General features: G+C 42.1%; 1 protein-coding gene across 7 annotated transcripts in view; it reads left to right on the forward strand.

Annotated features, from left to right (window-relative positions):
• Positions 1–22177, forward strand: part of LOC105471664 (autophagy and beclin 1 regulator 1) — a 201137-nt gene that overhangs the window by 85059 nt on the left and 93901 nt on the right. For all 7 annotated transcript variants that reach the window (XM_011724288.2, XM_011724286.2, XM_071074730.1 and 4 more), the window contains 2 exons: positions 16386–16466; positions 16887–16987. In XM_011724288.2, coding sequence (XP_011722590.1) covers positions 16386–16466; positions 16887–16987 — 182 coding nt within the window. The remainder of the gene's footprint in view (positions 1–16385; positions 16467–16886; positions 16988–22177) is intronic.

Genomic DNA, 22177 nt, shown 5'->3' on the forward strand with positions numbered 1-22177 from the left:
TGGGCTGATGTAGACCAGAATCTTGTTTTTAATAGCAGCTGTGGATGAGTCACCTCAACATTAGTAGTCCAGGTCTTCTAGTAAAGGATGTTGCTGGCTGGTTGAAACTGTTTATTTTTTCCTCTGTCTCCTTCCCTGCCCACCTCCCTCTACTGTAAACTGAATGCTGCTTGTGGTTGCTCCTCTTCTCTGAGTATCTATGTGCTCTATGAGGAAGGAGAATAACAAAGAAGGAAGGTACCAGCACATTTTAATTTTTCTGCCCCAATCTTTTACCTTGGCTTTGGTAACTAGAAGGAAAGTTAGAGGCACGTGCAGTCACAATTTATACTTTTTCAGGTACAGAGAGACACGTAAGGTAGATATGGCGGGAAATCCTCCTAACAATTAGGTTACCATTAAGGCAGATTGTTCCTCAGTTTGATATCCTCACCTTCTCAGCACTTCATGCTCTTGCCTTTGCTGCCTCACTTTGATGACCTCTCTGTCTGTTTGCTAAGTCATAGATCATTTTGTCATTTTTGGGCTCGTCACATCCAGGTGTATAGTATTCTCAGAAAACCAAGGGAGCCATTACTCAGTCCATCTTTTGTGGTTCTCTTCCATTTGACCAAATCGGATATGTCTAAGGTTAGAGGACAGGAGCAAGCATATTTAGTGTCTTGAGTTTCATTGTCTGCTGATTTAAAAACCTTTGAAAATTATGTACAACCATTTTTGAGCCTTTCCAAGAGCTTGCTATGGAGCAAGACCATTGAGATTTATCTCTTGGGAGGGTGGCTTTGGAGGCTGGTCAGCATCAGGTTAAATTTTCTGTTCTTTTGTGATCTGGATGAATGACCATCTTCCCAGGCAGGCTTCCTCTCCTGCCATTCATCTCTGTCTACAGCAAGGATTGAGACTGCAGGGTCCCTGTGTTTATCAGGCTGCACAAACAGGACATCCAGAAACCTGCTGTCAGCAGGTCTCTCCTGAAGCCCTCAGCAGCTGTCTTTGCATAAAGATGTTCATAAGGAGGGTGAAGGTGTGGCTGCCCATGACATTGCTGTCTGTCTGCTTTCAAGCCCAGACCACCTACTAGAATGGATATGGCAAATAAGCATAAAGCAGACTTCCATTTTCATGTTTTCCATCCCTTTGGAAAGAGAGAGGGGGCTTTTATAAAGCCCAGGTTAAGTGCTGTGGCCCGTAGTTGTAAGTCCTACAGAAGAGGTGGTGTGTGTGCTTTATGACTATTATTCCAGGTATTCTTGTCCCCTTACTCATTTTATTTGTTAATCTAAATGTAATTATAATTCCAGAACCCTCCCTAGCCCATATTCCTGCCCTTCCTGCCTCTTTTTGTAGCTGCTTTGCTTTCTGAGACACAGGGATACTGTAGCAAAGACTTTGCTAATGACGGTCAGACTAGAGAAGCTGCAGATTAGATCAGTCACAAATATCTCCATCGTATATACCAGCCACTGGATCATTACATTCAGCTTCTTGAAAACTGTTGCTAGAGCCGGGTGTGGCGGCTCACACCTGTAATCCCAGCACTTTGGGAGGCTGAAGCAGGAGGATTACTTGAGCCCAGGACTTTAAGACCAGCCTGGGCAACGTAGTGAGATCCCCATTTGTATTAAACAAACAAAAGACTGTTGCTGGCACAGAAGTCTCTCATTCACAATTTTGACACATGGGCTATACTTTGGATTTCTGCCTGGAAAAAACATCTCAATGAGAATTCTGGTCTTTTAGCCTTAAGATGAATTCTCTTTAGGTCTATTAATTTATTTTCTTAACTCTTCTAATTAATTTGCTTATATTTGGGTCCTTTTTTCCCAGAAGTCCACATTGTTTTTTTGTTTTTTGTTTGTTTGTTTCTGAGACAGAGTCTCGCTCTGTCGCCCAGGCTGGAGTACAGTGGCGTGATCTTGGCTCACTGCAAGCTCCACCTCCCTGGGTTCACGCCATTCTCCTGCCTCAGCCTCCCGAGTAGCTGGACTACAGGCGCCTGCAACCCCGTCCAGCTAATTTTTTGTATTTTTAGTAGAGACAGGGTTTCACCATGTTAGCCAGGATGGTCTCAATCTCCTGACTTCGTGATCTGCCCGCCAAAGTATTGGGATTACAGGCGTGAGCCACAGCGCCTGACCAGAAGTCCACATTGTGACCAAATATAGGCACACTTTGTTTTATTGTGCTTGGCTTTTTTTGCACTTTGCAGGTATTGTGTTTTTGACAAATTGAAGGTTTGTGGCAACCCGGCATTGAGCAGTTGGCACCATTTTTCCAACAGCATGTGCTCATTTTGTGTCTCTGTCACACTGGTAATTCTTGCAGTATTTCAGATGTTTTCATTATTACTGTATCTGTTATGGTGACCTGCGGTCAGTGATCTATTGTAATTGTTTTGGGGCACTATGAACCACACTCATATAAGACAACAAGCTTAATTGTAAATGTTGTATATATTTTGACTGCTCCACTGACTGGCGATTCCCCCATCTCTCTTCCTCTCCTTGGGCCTTCCTATTCCCTGATACACAGCAATATTGAAATTAGGCCATTTAATATCCCTACAGTGACCTCTGTATGTTCAAGAAAAAGGAAGAGTCGCACATCTCTCACTTTATGTCAAAAGCTACAAATGATTAGCGAGCAAGACATGTTGAAAGTTGAGATAGGCCAAAAGCTAGTCCTCTTGTGCTATAAACGGCCAAGGTATGAACACAAAGCAGAAATTCTTAAGGAAATTAAAAGGTCTACTCCAGCAAAACAATCTTATTGCTGATATGGAGAAAGTTTTAGTGGTCTGGATAGAAAATCAAACTAGCCACAACATTCCCTTAGCTGAACCCTAATCGAGAGCAAGTCCCTAACTCTTTTCACTTTTCTGACAACTGAGAGAGGTAAGAAGCTGCAGAAGAAAAGCTGGAATCTAGTGGAGGTTGGTTCGTGAAGTTTAAGGGAAGAAGCTGTTTCTATTAACATAAAAGCACAAGGAGAAACAGCAAGTGCTGATGGAGAAGCTGCAGCAAGTTATCCAGAAGATCTAGCTGAGATCATTGATGAAGGTGTCTACATTAAACAACAGATTTTCAACACAGATGAAACAGTCTTCTATTGGGAGAATATGTTATCTAGGATTTTCATAGCTAGAGAGAAGTCAATGCTTGACTTCAAAGCTTCAAAGGACAGGCTGATGCTCTTGTTAGGGTCTAATGCTGCTGGTGACTTTAAGTTGAAGCCAGTAGTCATTTACCAGTTTGAAAATCCTAAGGCCCTGAAGAATGATGCTAAGTCTACTCTGGTTGTGCTCTGTAAATGGAACAAAGCCTAGATGACAGCACATCTGTTTAATAGCATGGTTTACTGAATATTTTAAGCCCATGGTTGAGACCTACTGCTCAGAAATAAAGATTCTTTTAAAAATATAACTACTGTGTTGATGCAAACCTCTGGTCCCAGCTACTCAGGAGGCTAAGGTGGGAAGATTGCTCAAACCTTGGAGGTCAAGCATGCAGTGAGCTGCAGTCATGCCTCTGCACTCCAGCCTGGGCAACACAGCAAGACCCTTTCTCAAAATAAATAAAAATAAACAAATATAATGTAACTGGTCACTTACAATGCACCTGGTCACCAGGACCTCTGATGGAGATGTATAAGGAGATTAATGTTATTCTCATGCCTAGTAACACAACATCCATTCTGCAGCCCATGGCTCCAGAAGTAATTTTGATTTTCAAGTCTTATTCTTTAAGAAATAAGGCTGGCCAGGTGTGGTGGCTCACACCTGTAATCCCATCACTTTGGGAGGCCAAGGTGGGTAGATCACCTGAGGTCAGGAGTTCGAGATCAGCCTAGTCAACATGGCAAAACCCTGTCTCTACTAAAAATACAAAAATTAGCCAGGCGTGGTGGCACACACCTGTAGTCCCAGCTACTCAGGAGGCTGAGGTGGGAGAATTGCTTGAACCTGGGAAGTGGAGATTGCAGTGAGCCAGGGTGGTGCCACTGCACTCCAGCCTGTGTGACAGAGTGAGATTCTGTCTCAAAAAAAAAAGAAAGAAGGCCATAGTGCTATTGATAGTGATTCCACTTATGAATCTGGGCAAAGTAAATTGAAACAACCTGGAAAGGATTTGCAATTCTAGTTGCCATTAAGAGTTTTGGCAATTCATGGGAGGAGGCAGAAATATCAACATGATATAGCGTATGGAAAAAGTTGATTCCAGCCTTCATGAATGACTTTCACAGATTCAAGACTGTAGTGAAGGAAGTAACTGCAGATGTGGTAGAAATAGCAAGATAATGAGAATTAGAAGTGGAGCCTGGAGATGTGACTGAATTATTGCAATCCCATGATAAAACTTGGTGTGGTGGCTCATGCCTATAATCCCAGCACTTTGGGAGTCCGGGGCAGGCGGATCATCTGAGGTCAGGAGTTTGAGACCAGCCTGGCCAACATGGTGAAACCTTGTTTCTACTAAAAATACAGAAACTAGTTGGGCGTGGTGCAGGCACCTGTAATCCCAGCTACTCGGGAGGCTGAGGCAGGAGAATCGCTTGAACCTGGGAGGCGGAGGTTACAGTGAGCCAAATCACGCCACTGCACACCAGCCTGGGTGATTAAGTGAGACTCTGTCTCAAAAAAAAAAAAAAAAAAAAACAAAAAACTTGAATGGGGCCAGGTATGGTGGCTCACACCTGTAATCCCAGAGCTTTAGGAGACTGAGGTGAGAGGATTGCTTGAGTCCAAGAGTTCAAGACCAGCCTGGGCAACATGGTGAAACCTCCTGTCTCTACCAAAAAAAAAAAATTAGCTGGGCGTGGCGGTGCGTGCCTATATTGCCAGCTACTGAGGCTGAGGTAGGAGAAACACTTGAGCCTGAGTGGTTGAGGCTACAGTGAGCTGAGATCGCGCCACTGCCTGGGTGACAGAGCAAGACCTTGTCTTAAAAAAAAAAGAAAGAAAAAAAGAACAAAGGCTGGGCGTGGTGGCTCACGCCTGTAATCACAGTGCTTTGGGAGGCTGAGGCGGGGGTGGGGGGGGGGATCACCTGAGGTCTGGAGTTCAAGACTAGCCTAACCAACATAGGGAAACCCTGTCTCTACTAAAAATACAAAATTAGCCAGGAGTGGTGGTACATGCCTGTAATCCCAGCTACTTGGGAGGCTGAGGCAGGAGAATTACTTGAACTCGGGAGGCAGATGTTGCAGTGAGCTGAGATCGCACCATTGCACTCCAGCGTGGGCAACGAGCAAAACTCCGTCTCAAAAAAAAAAAAAAAAAAAACCACCAAAAGACAAAATCTTGAATGGATGAGGAGTTATTTCCTGTAGATGAGCAGAGAAAGTGGTTTCTTTTTAAAATTATTTAAAAATTTTTATTCTCAGCATAGACACCTTGAGGAAGTAGTTTTTTAAGGATGGAATCTATTTGTGGTGAAGATGCTATAAACATTGTTAAAATGTCAACAAAGGATTTAGAATATTCCATAAACTTAGTTGATAAAGGGCTTGAGAAAATTAACTCCAATTTTGAAAGCAGTTGTGCTGTGGTTAAAACGCTATCACATGCTGCAAAGAAATCTTTTATGAAAGGAAGAGTCAATCGATGCAGCAAAACTTCATTGTTGCCTTATTTTCAGAAATTGCCACAGCCACTCCAGCCTTCAGCAACCATCACTCTGATCAGTCAGCAGTCATCAACATTGAGGCAGAACCCTCCACCATCAAAAATATTACAACTCACTGAAGGCTCAGATGATCGTTAGCGTTTTTTAAAGCAATAAAGTATTTTTTTTTTTTTTGAGACGGAGTCTTGCTCTGTTGCCCAGGCTGAAGTGCAGTGGCGTGATCTCCACTCACTGCAACCTCCGCCTCCCAGGTTCACATCATTCTCCTGCCTCAGCCTCCTGAGTAGCTGGGACTACAGGCACCCACAACCCCGCCTAGGTAATTTTTTGTATTTTAGTAGAGACAGGGCTTCACCGTGTTAGTCAGGATGGTCTCGATCTCCTGACCTCGTGATCCGCCCTTCTCAGCCTCCCAAAGTGCTGGGATTACAGGCGTGAGCCATTGCACCTGGCGCAATAAAGTATTTTTAATTAAGGTATGTGCATTGTTTTTTAAGACATAATGCTGTTACATACTCAGTAGTCTATAGTATAAACGTAGCTTTTATATGTACTAGGAAACCAAAAATTCACGTGGCTTGCTTTATTGCAGTATTTGCTTTAAATTGTGGTGGTCTGGAACCACACCTGCAATATCTTCAAGGTATGCCTGTGTGCAAAAATGTCTACTTGTATGACAATTATTTCCGGGAGCGAGAGATGGGTGCTGGTTCCTTAGTTTGGCATGATATATTCTGGAAATACCACATGCATATGTACACGAGTTTCATGCAACAAGAGATTCTCCTTTTATGTTCCCCTTGCTAAATAATCTTCTGGCAAACAAGTCATTGAAAGGTCTTCTTGGCCGGGCGCGGTGGCTCAAGCCTGTAATCCCAGCACTTTGGGAGGCCGAGACGGGCGGATCACAAGGTCAGGAGATCGAGACCATCCTGGCTAACCCGGTGAAACCCCGTCTCTACTAAAAAATACAAAAAACTAGCCGGGCGAGGTGGCGGGCGCCTGTAGTCCCAGCTACTGGGGAGGCTGAGGCAGGAGAATGGCGTAAACCCGGGAGGCGGAGCTTGCAGTGAGCTGAGATCCGGCCACTGCACTCCAGCCTGGGAGACAGAGCGAGACTCCGTCTCAAAAAAAAAAAAAAAAGAAAGGTCTTCTTGGTGTATGATGTGGCTGAGGAAAGTTCTGAAGGCTGTTACTCAGCTCTGCCATCTGATTGGATGTGGCTTAGGGGAAGTTGCTTGCCTTTAGTTCACAACAATTTTTTTTTTTTTTTTGAGACTCGGTTTCGCTCTGTTGCCCAGGCTGGAGAGCAGTGGTGTGCAGTTCAAGCAGCCTTGAACTTTTGGGCTCAAGGGATCCTCCTGCCTCAGCCTCCTGAGTAGCTGAGACTATAGGCATGGACCACCACACCCATCTAATTTTTTTTTTTTTTGGGAGGGGGTGGAGACAGGGTCTTACTATGTTGCATAGGCTGATCTCGAGCTCCTGAGCTCAAGCAATCCTCCTGCCTTTGCTTCCCAAAGTGCTGGGATTACAGGCATGAGCCGCCACATCTGGCCCACAATTTAATATTCTTCATCTGCCCCTTTGATATAACTGAAAAATCTAGTTGAGTCATGGCAAAGAAGATATGTTAGAACCTAGATAATACCATTCTTATCAGGTGATAGTCCTGATGATTCATGTATTTCAAGTTCTGACTAGAATTCTGCTCTCTCTCCTGAGCTGGGAATTTCTAAGACTTCTGTAGGAATCAGTGACTACTCTCTAATAACAAATATATAACTTGTACCCAAGGAAGGGAGGGTAACTTTTGGCAACTGAAATCGTCAGAGAGGGATGGGATATTGTCTACTTCATTTTGAAATGGAGTTCCCTTTGTCTTTTCCTTTGACTTACGAGCCACAGACTCTTTAATATTAGCAGTGCAAGAGGAACGCTGAGGAAACACACTGTAAAGTTATTCTCTTTGTAGACTGGAACCTGCTTAAAGCAGTTGGGAATCAGCCAGCCATCTACATTTATTGAGTGGTGGTATTATACAAAATTAGTTCTTAATGTGGAACGAGACAAAAACTTCTCCACCTGTAGTCCCAGCTACTCAAGAGGCTGAGGCAGGAGAATTGCTTGAACCTGAGAGGCAGAGATTGCAGTGAGCCGAGATTACGCCACTGCACTCCAGCCTGGGAGTGCAGTGAAAATTTTTAGTTTCATAAAAAAATTTTTTAAAAAAGAAAGAAAATGACCTGGGGAGAGATAAAAACCTCTCTTCTTATTTTCCAGATAATTTTTGTAGTGGTTGAATGTTTTTATTAAGTGGCTTAGAAAAGAGGTGTAAGTCTTAAAATAGGGTCATTCTTTAGGTATACTTAGGAGAAAGGCAAGTACAGTAATTTCTCTTTGGAAACTGTAAAGTAAGCGAAACTACTATAATGAAACCAATTTTACCCTAGGCTAATTGATATGAACAAGAGTTAAGTTCCTGTGACATATTTCTGGCTACACAAACGTCACCAAGCATCTAAATAAAGACCCAAAAGACTTCTTATATTAAACATTGAAATAAATGTGAGCTGTATGTACATCTAAGAAAGATTAATAAAAATATAATTATTTGATTTTTGGTGAATCAGTGAGTGACAGCGGTCAATGTGGGGTGAGGTAAATCAAGGAATAGATGTTTGCAAAGTGAAAATTGTGAGGAACACGTCCTGCCACCATGTAGTTAAAACATAAACAGGAACAAATATGGTGAGCGCCCTGAGACTTAGTACTGCATCATTATTGTTGTGCATCTGTATGATTATTGTATGCTTTACATATTTTTACATTATTTTATATTCATTTATTTATTTTCCAACGTGCTTATTCCCATTCTGGCTCACAGGTGGCTGGAGCCTATCCTGGCAGCTCAGGGTGCACAGGACAGGATGCCATTCTATCACAGGGTGCACTCACGCACACACCCACGCCCAGTCAGACTGAGGCAGTCTAGATACACCAATTCATCTAATGTGCACATCTTTGGGATGGGAGAGGAAACCGGAATGCCTGGAGAAAACCCATACAGACATGGGGAAGTGTGCAAACTCAACACAGACAGTGGCCATGGCCAGGAATTGATTTTTTTCCCTCGTCAGCATACAAAACAACATTTAATGAAACAACATTATTTGAGTATCAACTGTAAATGCATGGTCATAGAAACATTAAACAGCATGGAATATTTGGGGAATTGCTTTGTTGATAGGTGTGGCTGGACTGTAAAGTTCAAGATGTATAGCAGATGAGCCCCTAGAGTGGAGCTAGATCTTTGTCTTGCATGCCTTGCAGAGGAGGTGGACTTTATCCCATAGGCAAGAGGAAGTCATTGAAGCGTTTAAGTTATAGAATAGCGTCAAGTTTTACATAAGTATCTTAAAAGATAGACTGTAATACGTTACCACTAAAATACTAGGAGAGCATTGTATAAAGGGAGAGAGTATTTGGGGAGATGTGAGAGAGCTTCATGGATTTGAGCTGGGTGTTGAAGACTGCATAAAACTGTGAGAGAGGAATTGATACGGATGATGGGTATAGGCAAGGAGATTCTAGATAAAGGGAGTAGCTTAAGCAAAAGCCTAGAGACAGGAGATTTACAGGGCTTATTCAGGGACCCTGAATAGATCTGTGGCTAGAGCTATGGAGTGTTTGTGATATGAGAGAGACATCAGAAAGCCCTGAACTCTGGATGGCCTGGAATGCCTGGCTGAGAAGTTTGGACTTTGTCTCGGGCCAGCCATCATCCAATATGTATTTTAGGCAGCTAACTCTGATAGCATTGGTTAAGGTGACCTAAAGTGACAAGTGTACTGATGCCGAAGAACCAGTTAAAAAGCAGTGGGCATAGTACAGGTGAGGATATCTGAGGGTTGCATTGTAAGTATTGATTTCTGAGGGCTCGATGTTTTCTAAGTGTGGAGCCTGTTTGTGAATGTTTTGGGGGAATGAGCTTCCTGAAAGCACAGCCATCTTTTCTTGTCAAAAAAAACACAAAAAAACAAAAAAACAATTGCTATCTAAATCCTTTTTTACTCTTAGTGGATCCAATTTTGAACTAAATTTATAAGTTCGCAATCACTGCTTCTTAGAACAGCAGTGATTGGCATTGAGATCACTTGTCAATGCCTGCTGGCCCCACAGCCTGACAGCTATTGTCTAGGGAATAGTCCTGGGTTCTAGTCTTGGCTGAGGCTGTGATTTATTATCTGATCTTGAGCAGGCCCCTTTTCCATCCTAGGCCCCAGTGTCTGATGTGTAAAATGAGATTAATCTCTGATTCTTGTAGCTTTAAGCTTCTTGGATCTTTGTTGGAGTTAACTATCTTAGAAAAATTTCCCCTGTCTGCCGGGGGCGGTGGCTTATGCCTGTAATCCCAGTTCTTTGGAGGCCGAAGCAGGTGGATCACGTCAGGAGTTCAAGACCAGCCTGGCCAAGATGGTGAAACCCCGTCTGTCTAAAAATATAAAAATTAGCTGGGCGTGGTGGCAGGCACCTGTAAATCCAGCTACTCAGGAGGCTGAGGCAGAGAATTGCTTGAACCCAGGAGGCGGAGGTTGCAGTGAACTGAGATTGTACCACTGCACTCCAGCCTGGGTGACAGAGTGTAAGACTCCATCTCAAAAAAAAAAAAAAAGAAAAAGAAAAATTTCCCGTGTAGTACGCAGAAGTGCAATAATGAAAAGTCTCAGAAAAGTAAGGGACCTTCCTGAGGATTAAGAATAGGCTATATGGTACCTGTCGAACCTCAGTGTATTTGTAAAATACATACTTAACCTGAATTCTAGCTCTTACTGAGGACTTTGATTTATTGCTTAAAAATGTGTAATATTGCTTAGCAACTTTAGAATTAATACTTTATAATTCTAGAATTAGAATTACTGGGCAAGTAAAATACATATGAATATTTCTTAAGAGGAGTGAAGAAGAAGAGAAAGAAAATGGAACATGTCTGGATTGTGCCTGGGCTTAGAATGGGAAAATACAGCAGGAAAGAATTAAGCAGTGGGGGTTTGGGGGAGGAAGACATAACCCTTAGATTTATATGCTTATTTTTTAACATAAAATGCACAATAGGAATGTGGATTTGCATAATGTAGGCAGATGAAATTAAAAGGTAACATAAGGGAGGAGAGGAATTTGTAAATGGTAATTATCTCTTATATTACCATTCCTTGGAGAAAAATGAAGGCTCTGTAGTTCCAGGAGACCTATGCTATTAGCTATATTCCCTATGAATGATATGAGCTGGGGCTGTGCCTTTCTTCCAGAAATTAAAGCCCTTGCGTATGTGCACAGTCATTGAAAGTAGAGACTGGGGCCTCAGTTTCTAACCAACAGCACTCCAGTAAGGAAAGGAGTTGACCAAGATCACTGTGCTCTCCAGGGATAGGAATACCAACTAGGTCTTCTGTTGTCTGGAGATTGAGTAGAAACAGAGCAGCATAGGGAAACAAAAAGTTTTTTAATAGTCTAATTGTCAGCAAAGTCTACTGTATACTGTCAAGAGGACAGTGGCCTTTTGAGCTTTTTGCTGCAAGAGCTTCATTTATAAAGGCCCAAGTCAGAGCTATTTGTCACTGAGGAGCAATGACAACCTGACTGTCTGGTCAGGATTCAGACAGCAGTCTGTAGGTGCATTTTTCATTCCTTCAAATTACAGCCTGTCTCCGAGGCAATTAATCCTAGACGTTTAGCAAAAGAGCTGCTGCTGTGTTTCTCCCTTGTTCTGGAAATACATCTTCTTGTATTCAGCACTTGTTTTGGATACTTGATTGTTTGAAGGGTGTTTTTTTTCTGGTAAAATCTTTGATAAGAAAGTATTTTTCCCCCTACTCCTTCCGAAATACCCCTCTGAGAGTTAATCAGAGATGCACAGAGTTCAACAACTGGGAAAGCCATTAATAACCCAGCCAGCTTCTATCCTGCTGGCTCAAAGTCAGCTTCTGGCTGTTGGAATTGATGAGGGTTTCTCTGGTGTTTCCCTGAAAAGTATTCCTCCTGTGTTGGAGGAGCAATACCAACATATTTGTGTACTCTGTTCTTCACACTTTTAAGTCACTACCCTTGGAAAGGGTGTTGGCTATGTCGTCAGACCCCGGTATTTAACACCCTTCATTGTTCCTAAACTGTCTCTCTGGGTCTGCCTTTCTCTCACTTTTCATCTGGCAAATATCTTCTAATTCACTCATATTCAGTCTCTGCTTGCCTGACCAAATTTGTCTCCTTCTATCTCATAGAGCTTTGGCTTGATGTCGACCTTGTGTCAGCACTGAAATGAGTGGCAGATTTCCGTGTAGTTTTCTAAATATATCGTTATTTTAAGTACTTTTAATTCCTTTGCTCTTTTGTTTGGAACTTATTCCTCTCCCTTCAGTTTTTCCCCTAAATATCCCATGCATTGAAATTTCTTTTCCCACCTCAACCCATTATCTCTGAATCTTCCCCTCTTTCTGGACTATAGAATCTAGAGAGTCATCAGTTACTGTTTCTGCCTTTAGTTATTTGGAGCTGTGCCTTTGGTCCGGGATTTCTGTGTACCAATACTAAAACTGAAGGCCTTTTCCCCTCTTCTTGTCAAACTTATCCTTTTGTAGTATATTCTGACCTTTACCACCTTACCCATTCTGGTATTCAAGGTTTAACCTGCTCAGTAAATGTTTGAGCTGGTTTGGTTATAGGCTATTTTATCCTAGAGGTCTGTGGATTCTTTTCTCCCATAGGCAGCATCTCATACAGTGTTTAGTATGTTTCACATTTTCCTGGTCATGCTGGGTCCTCTCCTGTCATTTCTCCTTCAGAGTTCTCAACACTTGGAATTTGAAATCTTCTCTACCTTGTATTGAGATGACATTTAGCTCTTATTTCTCCATTCTTAGCCAAGATGTTAAATAAGCTGAGGACCAGCATGAGCACCTCCCCTTAACATGTTGCCTCTTTTATGGTGCCTCATGTAACCTTCAGTCTGAGACTGTGTGTATTTGAGTCAGCTGATCTCATTCTTGTTTTCCTCTATATATCCTCCAGTAATCTCTAAACACTATAAAGCCATTATCTCTGACTGTATTTTGCACCCTCTCTTTTCCATCAGTTTTTAAAAATGTTGGTAAAATACACATAACATAAAAATTATCATCTTAACCCCTTCACTTTATTTTTTTATTTTATTTTATTTGTTTTTGAGACAGAGTCTCACTCTGTCGCCCAGGCTGGAATGCAGTGACGCACTCTTGGCTCACTGCAATCTCCACCTCCCAGTTCAAGCGATTCTTGTGTCTTAACCTCCCGAGTAGCTGAGATTACAGGTGCTCGCCACTACGTCTGGATAATTTTTGTATTTTTAGTAGAGATGGGATTTCACCATGTTGACCAGACTGGTCTCAAACTTCTGACTTCAAGTGATCTGCCCACCTCAGCCTCCCAAAGTGCTGGGATTATAGGCGTGAGGCACCGCACTCAGCCCCCTTCCTTTTTTTTTAAATGAAGGGATAAGCTAAATCAGAAAGAAATTATTTTTAGGTTTTAATAGCAACAAAAAGATGCTTGTGACCTACGTTGTACGGGCCCATATTTTACTCAGCCTTGGAGTTTGCCCCTTTTTCTCTGTTGTCTTGTTGTGTTCTTTCACCAAGCTCTGTGTTACCTTTGGGCACTGGCAGCGGCTCAGTACTATCCAGTGCACTGGCTTCCCCTTCCCTGCTCTTCAGCCCTTCTAACGAGAGATAGATTCGTGTTTGTTGTCCAGAAGGAGGTGAATCTTTGAACCTTGCAGGAGCAAATTGTCAGCTCTGTAATGTGATTCTGGGAAGGCCAGCTCTCTCTCATGGGTGTGGAATAATTGGATTTGCCCCATGATGCTTCTTTTCTAGCTTCGTTTTCTATTTTTTGTTTTATTTTATTTTATTTGAGACAGAGTTTTAATCTTGTCGCCCAGGCTGGAGTGCAAAGGTGCAATCTCAACTCACTGCAACCTCCACCTCCTGGGTTCAAGCGATTCTCCTGCCTCGGCCTCCGAAGTAGCTGAGATTACATGCATGCAACATTGTGCCTGGCTAATTTTTTTTTTTTTTTTTTTTTTTTTAAGTATAGACAGTGTTTCACCATGTTGGCCAGGCTGGTCTCGAACTCCTGACCCTAGGTGGGCCTCCCAGGGTGTTGGGATTACAGGCATGAGCCACTGTGCCTGGTCTGTTTTCTTTCTTTCTTTCTTTCTTTTTTTTTAAAGAGATGAGAGTCTCTTTTTGCCCAGGCTGACCTTGAACTCCTGGACTCAAGCAATCCTCCCACCTCAGCCTCCCAGGTAACTGAGACTAGAGGAGCACACCACTCTGCCCAGCTAGTTTTTTTATATTTTTGAGGCTTAGAGGCCTCCACCCTTTCCCCCGTTAGGATCTTTTTTTTTTTTTTTTTTTTTTTAAGACGGAGTCTCGCTCTGTCGCCCGGGCTGGAGTGCAGTGGCCGGACCTCAGCTCACTGCAAGCTCCGCCTCCCGGGTTCCCGCCATTCTCCTGTCTCAGCCTCCCGAGTAGCTGGGACCACAGGCGCCCGCCACCTCGCCCGGCTAGTTTTTTGTATTTTTAGTAGAGACGGGGTTTCACCGTATTAGCCAGGATGGTCTCGATCTCCTGACCTCGTGATCCGCCCGTCTCGGCCTCCCAAAGTGCTGGGATTACAGGCTTGAGCCACCGCGCCCGGCCAGGATCCTTTTTAACTTCAAAATATTTTCTAACTCCTCTTATGATAATTAGTTGTACTTTTAGTACTAATTGATAAGTGAAATATACAATAATGAAAAGCTATCATGATTCAGTTGTACTTTTAAATGAATTCATAATTTATCACAACAGTAGTATATTTGAAAAATAATAGTATGCTTAATTTGGAAACTATCTTATTTGTTTGGTATTCAGCTACTCCTCTGTGTACATGTATAATTTGTGGGCTCCCCAGTAACTGCAGTCTGCTGGTCAGGAACTCCTGATTCCATTATTCTTTTTAACCCCGCTTTTACATTCCATATAGTCTTAACTCTTTCTCCTTGCCCCTCCTTTCATCTGCAGAGTTTCAGGTCAAAGGAGTAAGATATGTTAAGGAACACAGTGTGCGCTTTCTCTTTTGGGAAAATAAAAATCAAATACTTTCAATGGATCAGCTTCCAATATCCCTGGTATTGATTTGTCTCTTAATGCTCGGCAGCCAATTCTACCAAGATATAAAAAACCATCATAGGCTTTTGTTTCTGGCTTGTGAAGTTCCCAGTGGTCCACTTAAAAGCCAAGTGTTGCCTTAGCTTTGGTTTCAGGGCCAGTTTGAAGATTATCTCATTGATTTGAAGATAATCCAAAGGGAGAATTCAGAAAGTATCCCAAATCAAGCTCTCAAAGGTTCATTTATTTTGTGGAGTTGGTTAAGCAGCTAATTAACTGCTCTGTCCAGCGAGTGCCCTTTGGCTTATTGTTCCTTTGATGTACTGGAAACTAAAACATGTGAAGCTCCTTTCCTCTTTTCTTGCAGGAAGCAGTGAAGTGTAGTGGGAAGATCTAGGGCTTCAAAGTCCAATCTTCCTTGAATCCTGCCTTAACCACTTACTAGTTATGTGACCTTGGTATTTACCTCTCTGGTCTTTCGTCCACTTCTCTGTAAAATAGTAGTAATACTTCGTGGCCTAGCTAGAAGAATTAAATGGGATAACATATCAATAACCTTTGTATTGGAACCTAGCAGATACTTAATAAATGGCAGTTATTACTATTGCATGAACTGTTAACAATCTGTAAAGAAAACACCCAGACTTTGTATTCAAATGACCTAACATAGGATTGCATTTTCTAATATTCTTCACCATTGACAGTCTGTAAAAGAAGGTACTGTCTTTTACTTGTGCGTTTTTTTTTTTTTTTTTTTTTTTTGAGACGAAGTCTTGCTCTGTCGCTCAGGCTGGAGTGTAGTGGCCGGATCTCGGCTCACTGCAAGCTCTGCCTCCTGGGTTTATGCCATTCTCCTGCCTCAGCCTCCCGAGTAGCTGGGACTACAGGCGCCCGCCACCTCGCCCGGCTAGTTTTTTGTATTTTTTAGTAGAGACGGGGTTTCACCGTGTTCGCCAGGATGGTCTCGATCTCCTGACCTCGTGATCCGCCCGTCTCGGCCTCCCAAAGTGCTGGGATTACAGGCTTGAGCCACCGCGCCCGGCCTTTTTTTTTTTTTCTTTTACCTATCACTGATTTTTCCACATGGAAGACCTAAACATTTCATTTGAAGATAACCATTTGCCAAATGAAATTGGTGGGAGAATTTTTCTTCCTTTAAGACCTCCTCCCACAGCAGGTGTCTGGATAACAAGTAAAATAATAATAAATAATGTAAGACAACCCCCAAGACACATTTTTCTTGCACCTTTCAGTGTAGAAAAAGTTTATATATATCCATTCCAAATCCTAACATCTAAATGTGGCTTCAGTTTGAGATGCTAAGGGACCACATTAACTCAAGAAAAATCCTCCTCATTCCTGAGCTGTTGGTAAATGCTCATAAATCTCTTAGTTGAGGTTCTCCAGAAATATGTTTTATTAATATGCCACCTAATTAGTGAGCAGCCAGATGACAAATTTCTGTGGGGTCCTCTTCTAAGTGTAAGAATGTCATTTTGGGGATGTTTCCTTTTTGGGCTGGTGGGTACTTCTTTCTTAGTGACTCTCTTATGTGTAGTCTTTTTGTTTTCTTCAGGGACAATGGTGACAGATCCAGGCACCGAGCTCCACGCAATGCCCGGATGTCCGCACCTTCGCTTGGACGCTTTGTCCCAAGGTAAGAACCGAGTTGCTGGCAACAGAGGGAGCCTTCGTTAGAGCCTAGGATTTAGTTTTAAATTTACTTTCTGGTCTTTGGATTGTCCATATCTGGCATTGTTTCCTAGTGGGCCTACAGTCCAGCCCTGCTGTCTAAACTCTTGACGGATGATGGTTAGCCACATTCGAAAGAGATGAAAAAGTGGTGCTGGGAGAATCCTGTTTAAGAACAGAAGTGTTGGGGGAACTTTAGAAGGAAGGGCAGAAAAGGATAGATACAAATCTGTGGAAGGACCAATCTTGGAAGATTCTGTTCCTTTCTGGGCATCTGTGGATTCAGTGGGTCCCTTCGCCTAGATTTTTCAGTGTAGGTAGGTAGTATCTCCTTTGTTTCGTGGTAGTCTTTAGTCAGCTTTTCACATGTGATTCCTTCTTGTAGGCGTTTCTTGCTGCCTGAGTACTTGCCTTATGCTGGGATTTTTCATGAACGTGGACAGCCTGGCTTGGCTACTCACTCTTCTGTTAACAGGGTCCTGGCAGGTAAGGAAATATTTGGCTTTTGAAAATGTGAAGGGGCAAGGAGCCAGATAAAGCTTCTCCCTCCTTTACCTATGTTGATGTGATGGTGTCTTGGCATCTGTCTGAAAATTCTATTTTGGGGTCCTGGTTTGATATTCTGTTCCTTACTTCAAGGCAGGAAATGGCAGGGTTGAAGAAAAATGTTTCTCTTACCCTCTTTCACTTTCCCCAGACCTTTTTTTTTCTTTTAAATTATTTGTTTAAACCATTTGTTTCTTAATCCAGCAATTAAATTCTGGCTATGCTTTTAATTGAAAGATAAAGGTGCCGTGTTTATGTTTCGGTTGGTGAGATACTCATGAGCCAGATCCTGTGATTTAATTAGGAGCTTAGTGCATACCTCTCCACTCCTTTGGTACTGCCAGCATGTGGAATTTCCAGGCACTGGTGAATCTTCTGAGGAAGGAGAACAGGGAGACACCCTTGGAGCTGGCTCAGAAATCGCCACAGAATAGAAAATGGGCTAGGCAAGCCCCACTGAAGCAGTTTTATTATTTATTTACTTATTTATTTTTGAGACAGCGTCTCACCCTATCGCCCAGACTGGAGTGCAGTGGCGCGATCTTGGCTCACTGCAACCTCCGCCTCGCGGGTTCAAGCAGTTCTCCTGCCTCAGCCTCCCGAGTAGCTGGGACTACAGGGGCGTGCCACCATGCCCGGCTAATTTTTTGTATTTTTAGCAGAGACGGGGTTTCAACCTGTTAGCCAGGATGATCTCAATCACCTGACTTCGTGATCTGCCCGCCTCGGCCTCCGAAAGTGCTGAGATTACAGGCATGAGCCACTGTGGCTGGCCAGCAGTTTTATGATGGTTGAATAGTTTAGTGACAGATGTTTTTGGGCTGTGAGGCATGACGTGACTGTGTTCTGAGACGTGGTGTGTGCTGTTGCTTCTGGTCAGTCTCTAGAGAAGGAAGTAAAGCAGAATTCCATTTTTATATGTGGCAAAGGTTGTTTCCCTGTCACAGTCTTTTCCCCCCTCCCTCCCACCTCCACTGCTGACTTATAAATTTATGAATGCAAATGCATAAAAGGTATAAAAAGCCACATTTAGAGATATCTTTAATAAGCATCTTTATTAAAAGTTTTTAAATGGCATTCTGTTTTGGAGAATCTGGGCCATGTGATAGTTAAAGCTGGGGAGGGATCTACTGAGGCAGTGTCACTGTACTGCGATAATGTTACAAGTTTTATCTTATGATTTCTAACCAAGCTGCTGTGACAGCATCAGGGCCATGGGATCTGGCCTTTCCTAAATAGTGTGTTTGATCCAACATCAATGCTCAGAAATTCCAGAAACCTCAGTGGTTTCTCTGTCAGACACCAGGACTTCATAGGCTCTGGCCTGGCAGGAGAGCAGACTACACCACAGTCTCCTGACAGCCTCATATGAGGAGGCTCTGGCCCTAGTTGTAAAACAGATGCTGTGGCCCGTGCTTCTCCTTGCCTGGCACTTCTGTGTGACTTAACTGAAGGCACGTGAAAGCTTTTCACTGGCAGATAATCACTTGCTGCCAGACAATACTCCAGAGCTCTTCTCCACCCTTCTTTGTTCCAGACATCTGCCTCCACCGCCCCATACACCTCCTGCTTCTCTGCTGTCGGCAGATCTCTGTTTCCTTGGCATTTAGCTTTGGGGGAACAGCTGTATGTTGTTTTTTTTTCTGCCTTGCCTCCAAGACCTCATTATCTCAGTTTCCTGTTTCCTACTTTATGCCTAGTGGTCTGACCCCAAATGGCCTAATTACACTTATGGATACCTTTGAATATAGGGGCTGTGTTCCAGTGGGCAGCTGTTTACAGATGTGAAATCTGCTGAGAAAATCTATGAAAGGATGCAGAATGCCATTAGGAGAAGGAACCCCAGACTCCCTAGAACCTCACTCTTGAGTTAGATTAGCAGATGGTTTCCATTCACCATTAAACTAGTTTCTATCAGTTTTTCAAAATACATATTACAGAATGTTTATTTATCATTCGTTGATATTTTGATGTCCCTCCAGATTCTATTGGCAGTTGTATCATTTTTCTTGTCTTGAGAAAATTCCAGTAATAATAATACAGCAACAAAAGCCTAACATTTATTGAGCATTTGCTATATACTAGGGAGTGTTTTAAGTGCTTTACACATATTTCATTTCTGTCTTGCAGTAATCATATGAGATAGGTGCGATTACTTAATTAACAGTGGAGGAAACTGAATCCCAAGGGCTAATATGCCCAGAGTGATGCAGCTAAGAAGTAGAAGAATAGAACCAGTGGACTCTAAACCACCTTCCTGATCTGCCTCCTCAGAGTTATTTTAAAGGACAAAGCATTAAAATGTCCTTCTTTTTCCTAGGACTTTATAAGAGGGAGAGCGCTCCCAGGGAACTCAGTGTTTTTCTTGTTTAATTCTTCTTTTTAAATGGTTCTTAGACATAGGTTTTTATGATCCAGTGGTGCTTGCTGAGGAAAATCTTATTATGTAACTATCTTTTCCTGAGCTCTCTTGCCCTCCTGGATACAGATGTTTTGCTTTTTATTAAACTTGTGATCATGTAATTGAGCTGCTATAATAATAGCTTTCAGAGTGAAAGAGCAATTGGCCTTTTAGCAGTAAGCACTCCCAGTTTTCCTGGAAAAGCACTTTGTCTTGTATGATTGGAATGAGATTGTAATGGTCCGAGAACAATTACATTTAGCAGACATTTGTTCTACAGCTGTCATATGCCAGGCACTGTTCTAGGCTACTACAGTGAATAAGACAGACTATGATCCCTGCCTTCCTGTAGCTCCAAGTCTAGGTGGTTAGCCATGACTCAGTCTTACTCCAAACATAAGTGGAACTTTTGCATGGTGAATGGCTTTTTGCAGGGATGAAGCTTGGAGGGACAAAGCAGACACACACCTGCAGTTTTAGAGGGTGTGACTAGTACTATAGTGCCAAAAGAGTCTTTAGTAGACCCTAAGCAAAGCCATTCAGAATCATCAACAAAAATGGGTTTGTGGAAAATCAAGATCTGTTCTATTTCCTCCCACAAGAGACTAAAAGCAATAATAGAAAATAGAAGCTTCTGTAGAAAAGTGTTATAAAGTGACGAGTAAGTTATTGCAAAAAGAATTTTAAAAATATTAAAAAATAAAAAAAGTGTTTTGATAGTCTATTAATTTCATCTCTTCTCCCTTATCTTGGTGCCTTTACCTGCAATTCTGTAGGTTCCTGGTAGCCTCCAATTGGTCATCAACCCAGGCCTTTCCCTATCTTCAGCAACACAAATTCTAGAGCCATACTTAAAGAGCTGTAAATACATGTAAAGCTATTGCAGTTCTACCAGGTAAAATTTTGGGAGAACATGCAAAAGTCTGAGGAGCTCCCCCTGCTGACATTGTAGCAGACCACTAACTGTGTAGTCACAGCAACTGAAATGATGGAAATGAAGCTAATGAGTGCCTACTGTGGACCAGGTACTGTCTTCCCACATTATCTCTTTTCATCTTTGCAACAACCCTGTGAGGTAGGTGGTAGCATTTCCATTCTGTAGGGAAGAAAACTGAGACTTAGAAAGTTATGTCACTTGCCCAATATCACACTGTGAGAGGCTGACCTGGAACTTTAAACCGGGTCTTCCTGACTCTTAGAAAGAGTTCTCTTCTGTCGTCTGTGCTGTTTTGTTTGAGTTCAAGTAGGGAGTATCTGCCAAAAGGTTCTTAAGCTTATAATATTTTTCTGCATGTTTGAGGCCTCATAAAAGTGAAATAAGAAGCTTGGCATTTGACAGCTTCCTGGTAATTACTGGAAGAACAAAAAACTTCTGAGGAATAGGGGCCTGGGTAATGTAGGGTATTAGTTGTCTGTCCTGCATAATCTTTTTGACTTTCATCCTAATGAGCATCTGCTCCCAGCAGATGTGGACCTGATATACTTAATTTACTTAATTTACTATTTTGATTGAAATCAATGGGAAGTGTCAGGGTTTTCTTGCTCCTAGCCACAGGTCATTAGGGCCTGGTCCAGTGTCTTGAGCAAGAGATGGCTTTGTGCCCAGTTATCCTAATTTTTCTTATGACTTCTCCTCCTTCTCTTTAAATATAAAAAAAAGAAAAACTTTTTACTGAACAGTGTCACTTCTCAGTATGACTTCTTTGACCTATTAAGTTTTGGGGAGTATGTTGAATTTTCCCATATTTTGGATTTCCCAAATTTCCTTCTGTTGTTGATTTCTTATTTAATTTGATTGTGGTCTAAGAACATACTTTGTGTGATTTTATTCATTTTAATTGTATTAGAACTTGTTTTATGGCTTAGTATATAGGCTGTTCTAGAGAGTGTTACCCATGTGCTTGGGAAGAATGTGTATTCTGCTGTTACTTGAGTGTCCTGTAGATGCCAGTTAAATCTACTTGGTTGATAGCATTATTCCAGCTTTGTATATCCTTGCTGATTTTCTATCTAGTTCTATCTATTATTGAGAGTGGGTATTGAAATTTATTATTATTGAATTGTGTATTCTTCCGTTCAATTTTGTCAGGTGTTTTTTTTTTTTTTTTTTTTTTTTTTTGAGACAGAGTCTCGCTCTGTTGCCCAGGCTGGAGTGCACTGATGTAGTGTCAGCTCACTGCACCCTCTGCCTCCTGGGTTCAAGCGATTCTCCTGCCTCAGCCTCCCGAGTAACTGGGATTACAGGTGCATGCCATCAGGCCTGGCTAATTTTTGTATTTTTAGTAGAGATGGGGTTTTACCATATTGGCCAGGTTGGTCTTAAGCTCCTAATCTCAAGGGATCTACCTGTCTCAGCCTCCCAAAGTGCTGGAATTACAGGTGTGAGCCACTGCGCCCAGCCCAATTTTGTCAGTTTTTGATTAATATATTTTGTGACTTTGTCATTAGGTGCACATATGTCTATGATTGATATGTGTTCCTGATGAATTAACTATTTTACCATTGTCCCTCTCTCTCTAGTAATATTTTTTGTCTTAAAGTCAATTTTTTCTTATATTAATATAGCTACTCCAGCTCTTCTATGGTTGTTGATTACATGACATATCATTTTCTATCCTTTTACTTTCAACCTGTTTAGCTCTTCGAATCTGAAGTGTGTATCTGGTAGAAAACATGAGTGGAGCTTGTTTTTTATTTAGTCTGACAATCTCTGCTTTTCGATTGTTTAG

This window comes from Macaca nemestrina, chromosome 12, assembly GCF_043159975.1.
Source record: "Macaca nemestrina isolate mMacNem1 chromosome 12, mMacNem.hap1, whole genome shotgun sequence".
NCBI classification, from domain to species: Eukaryota; Metazoa; Chordata; class Mammalia; order Primates; family Cercopithecidae; genus Macaca; species Macaca nemestrina.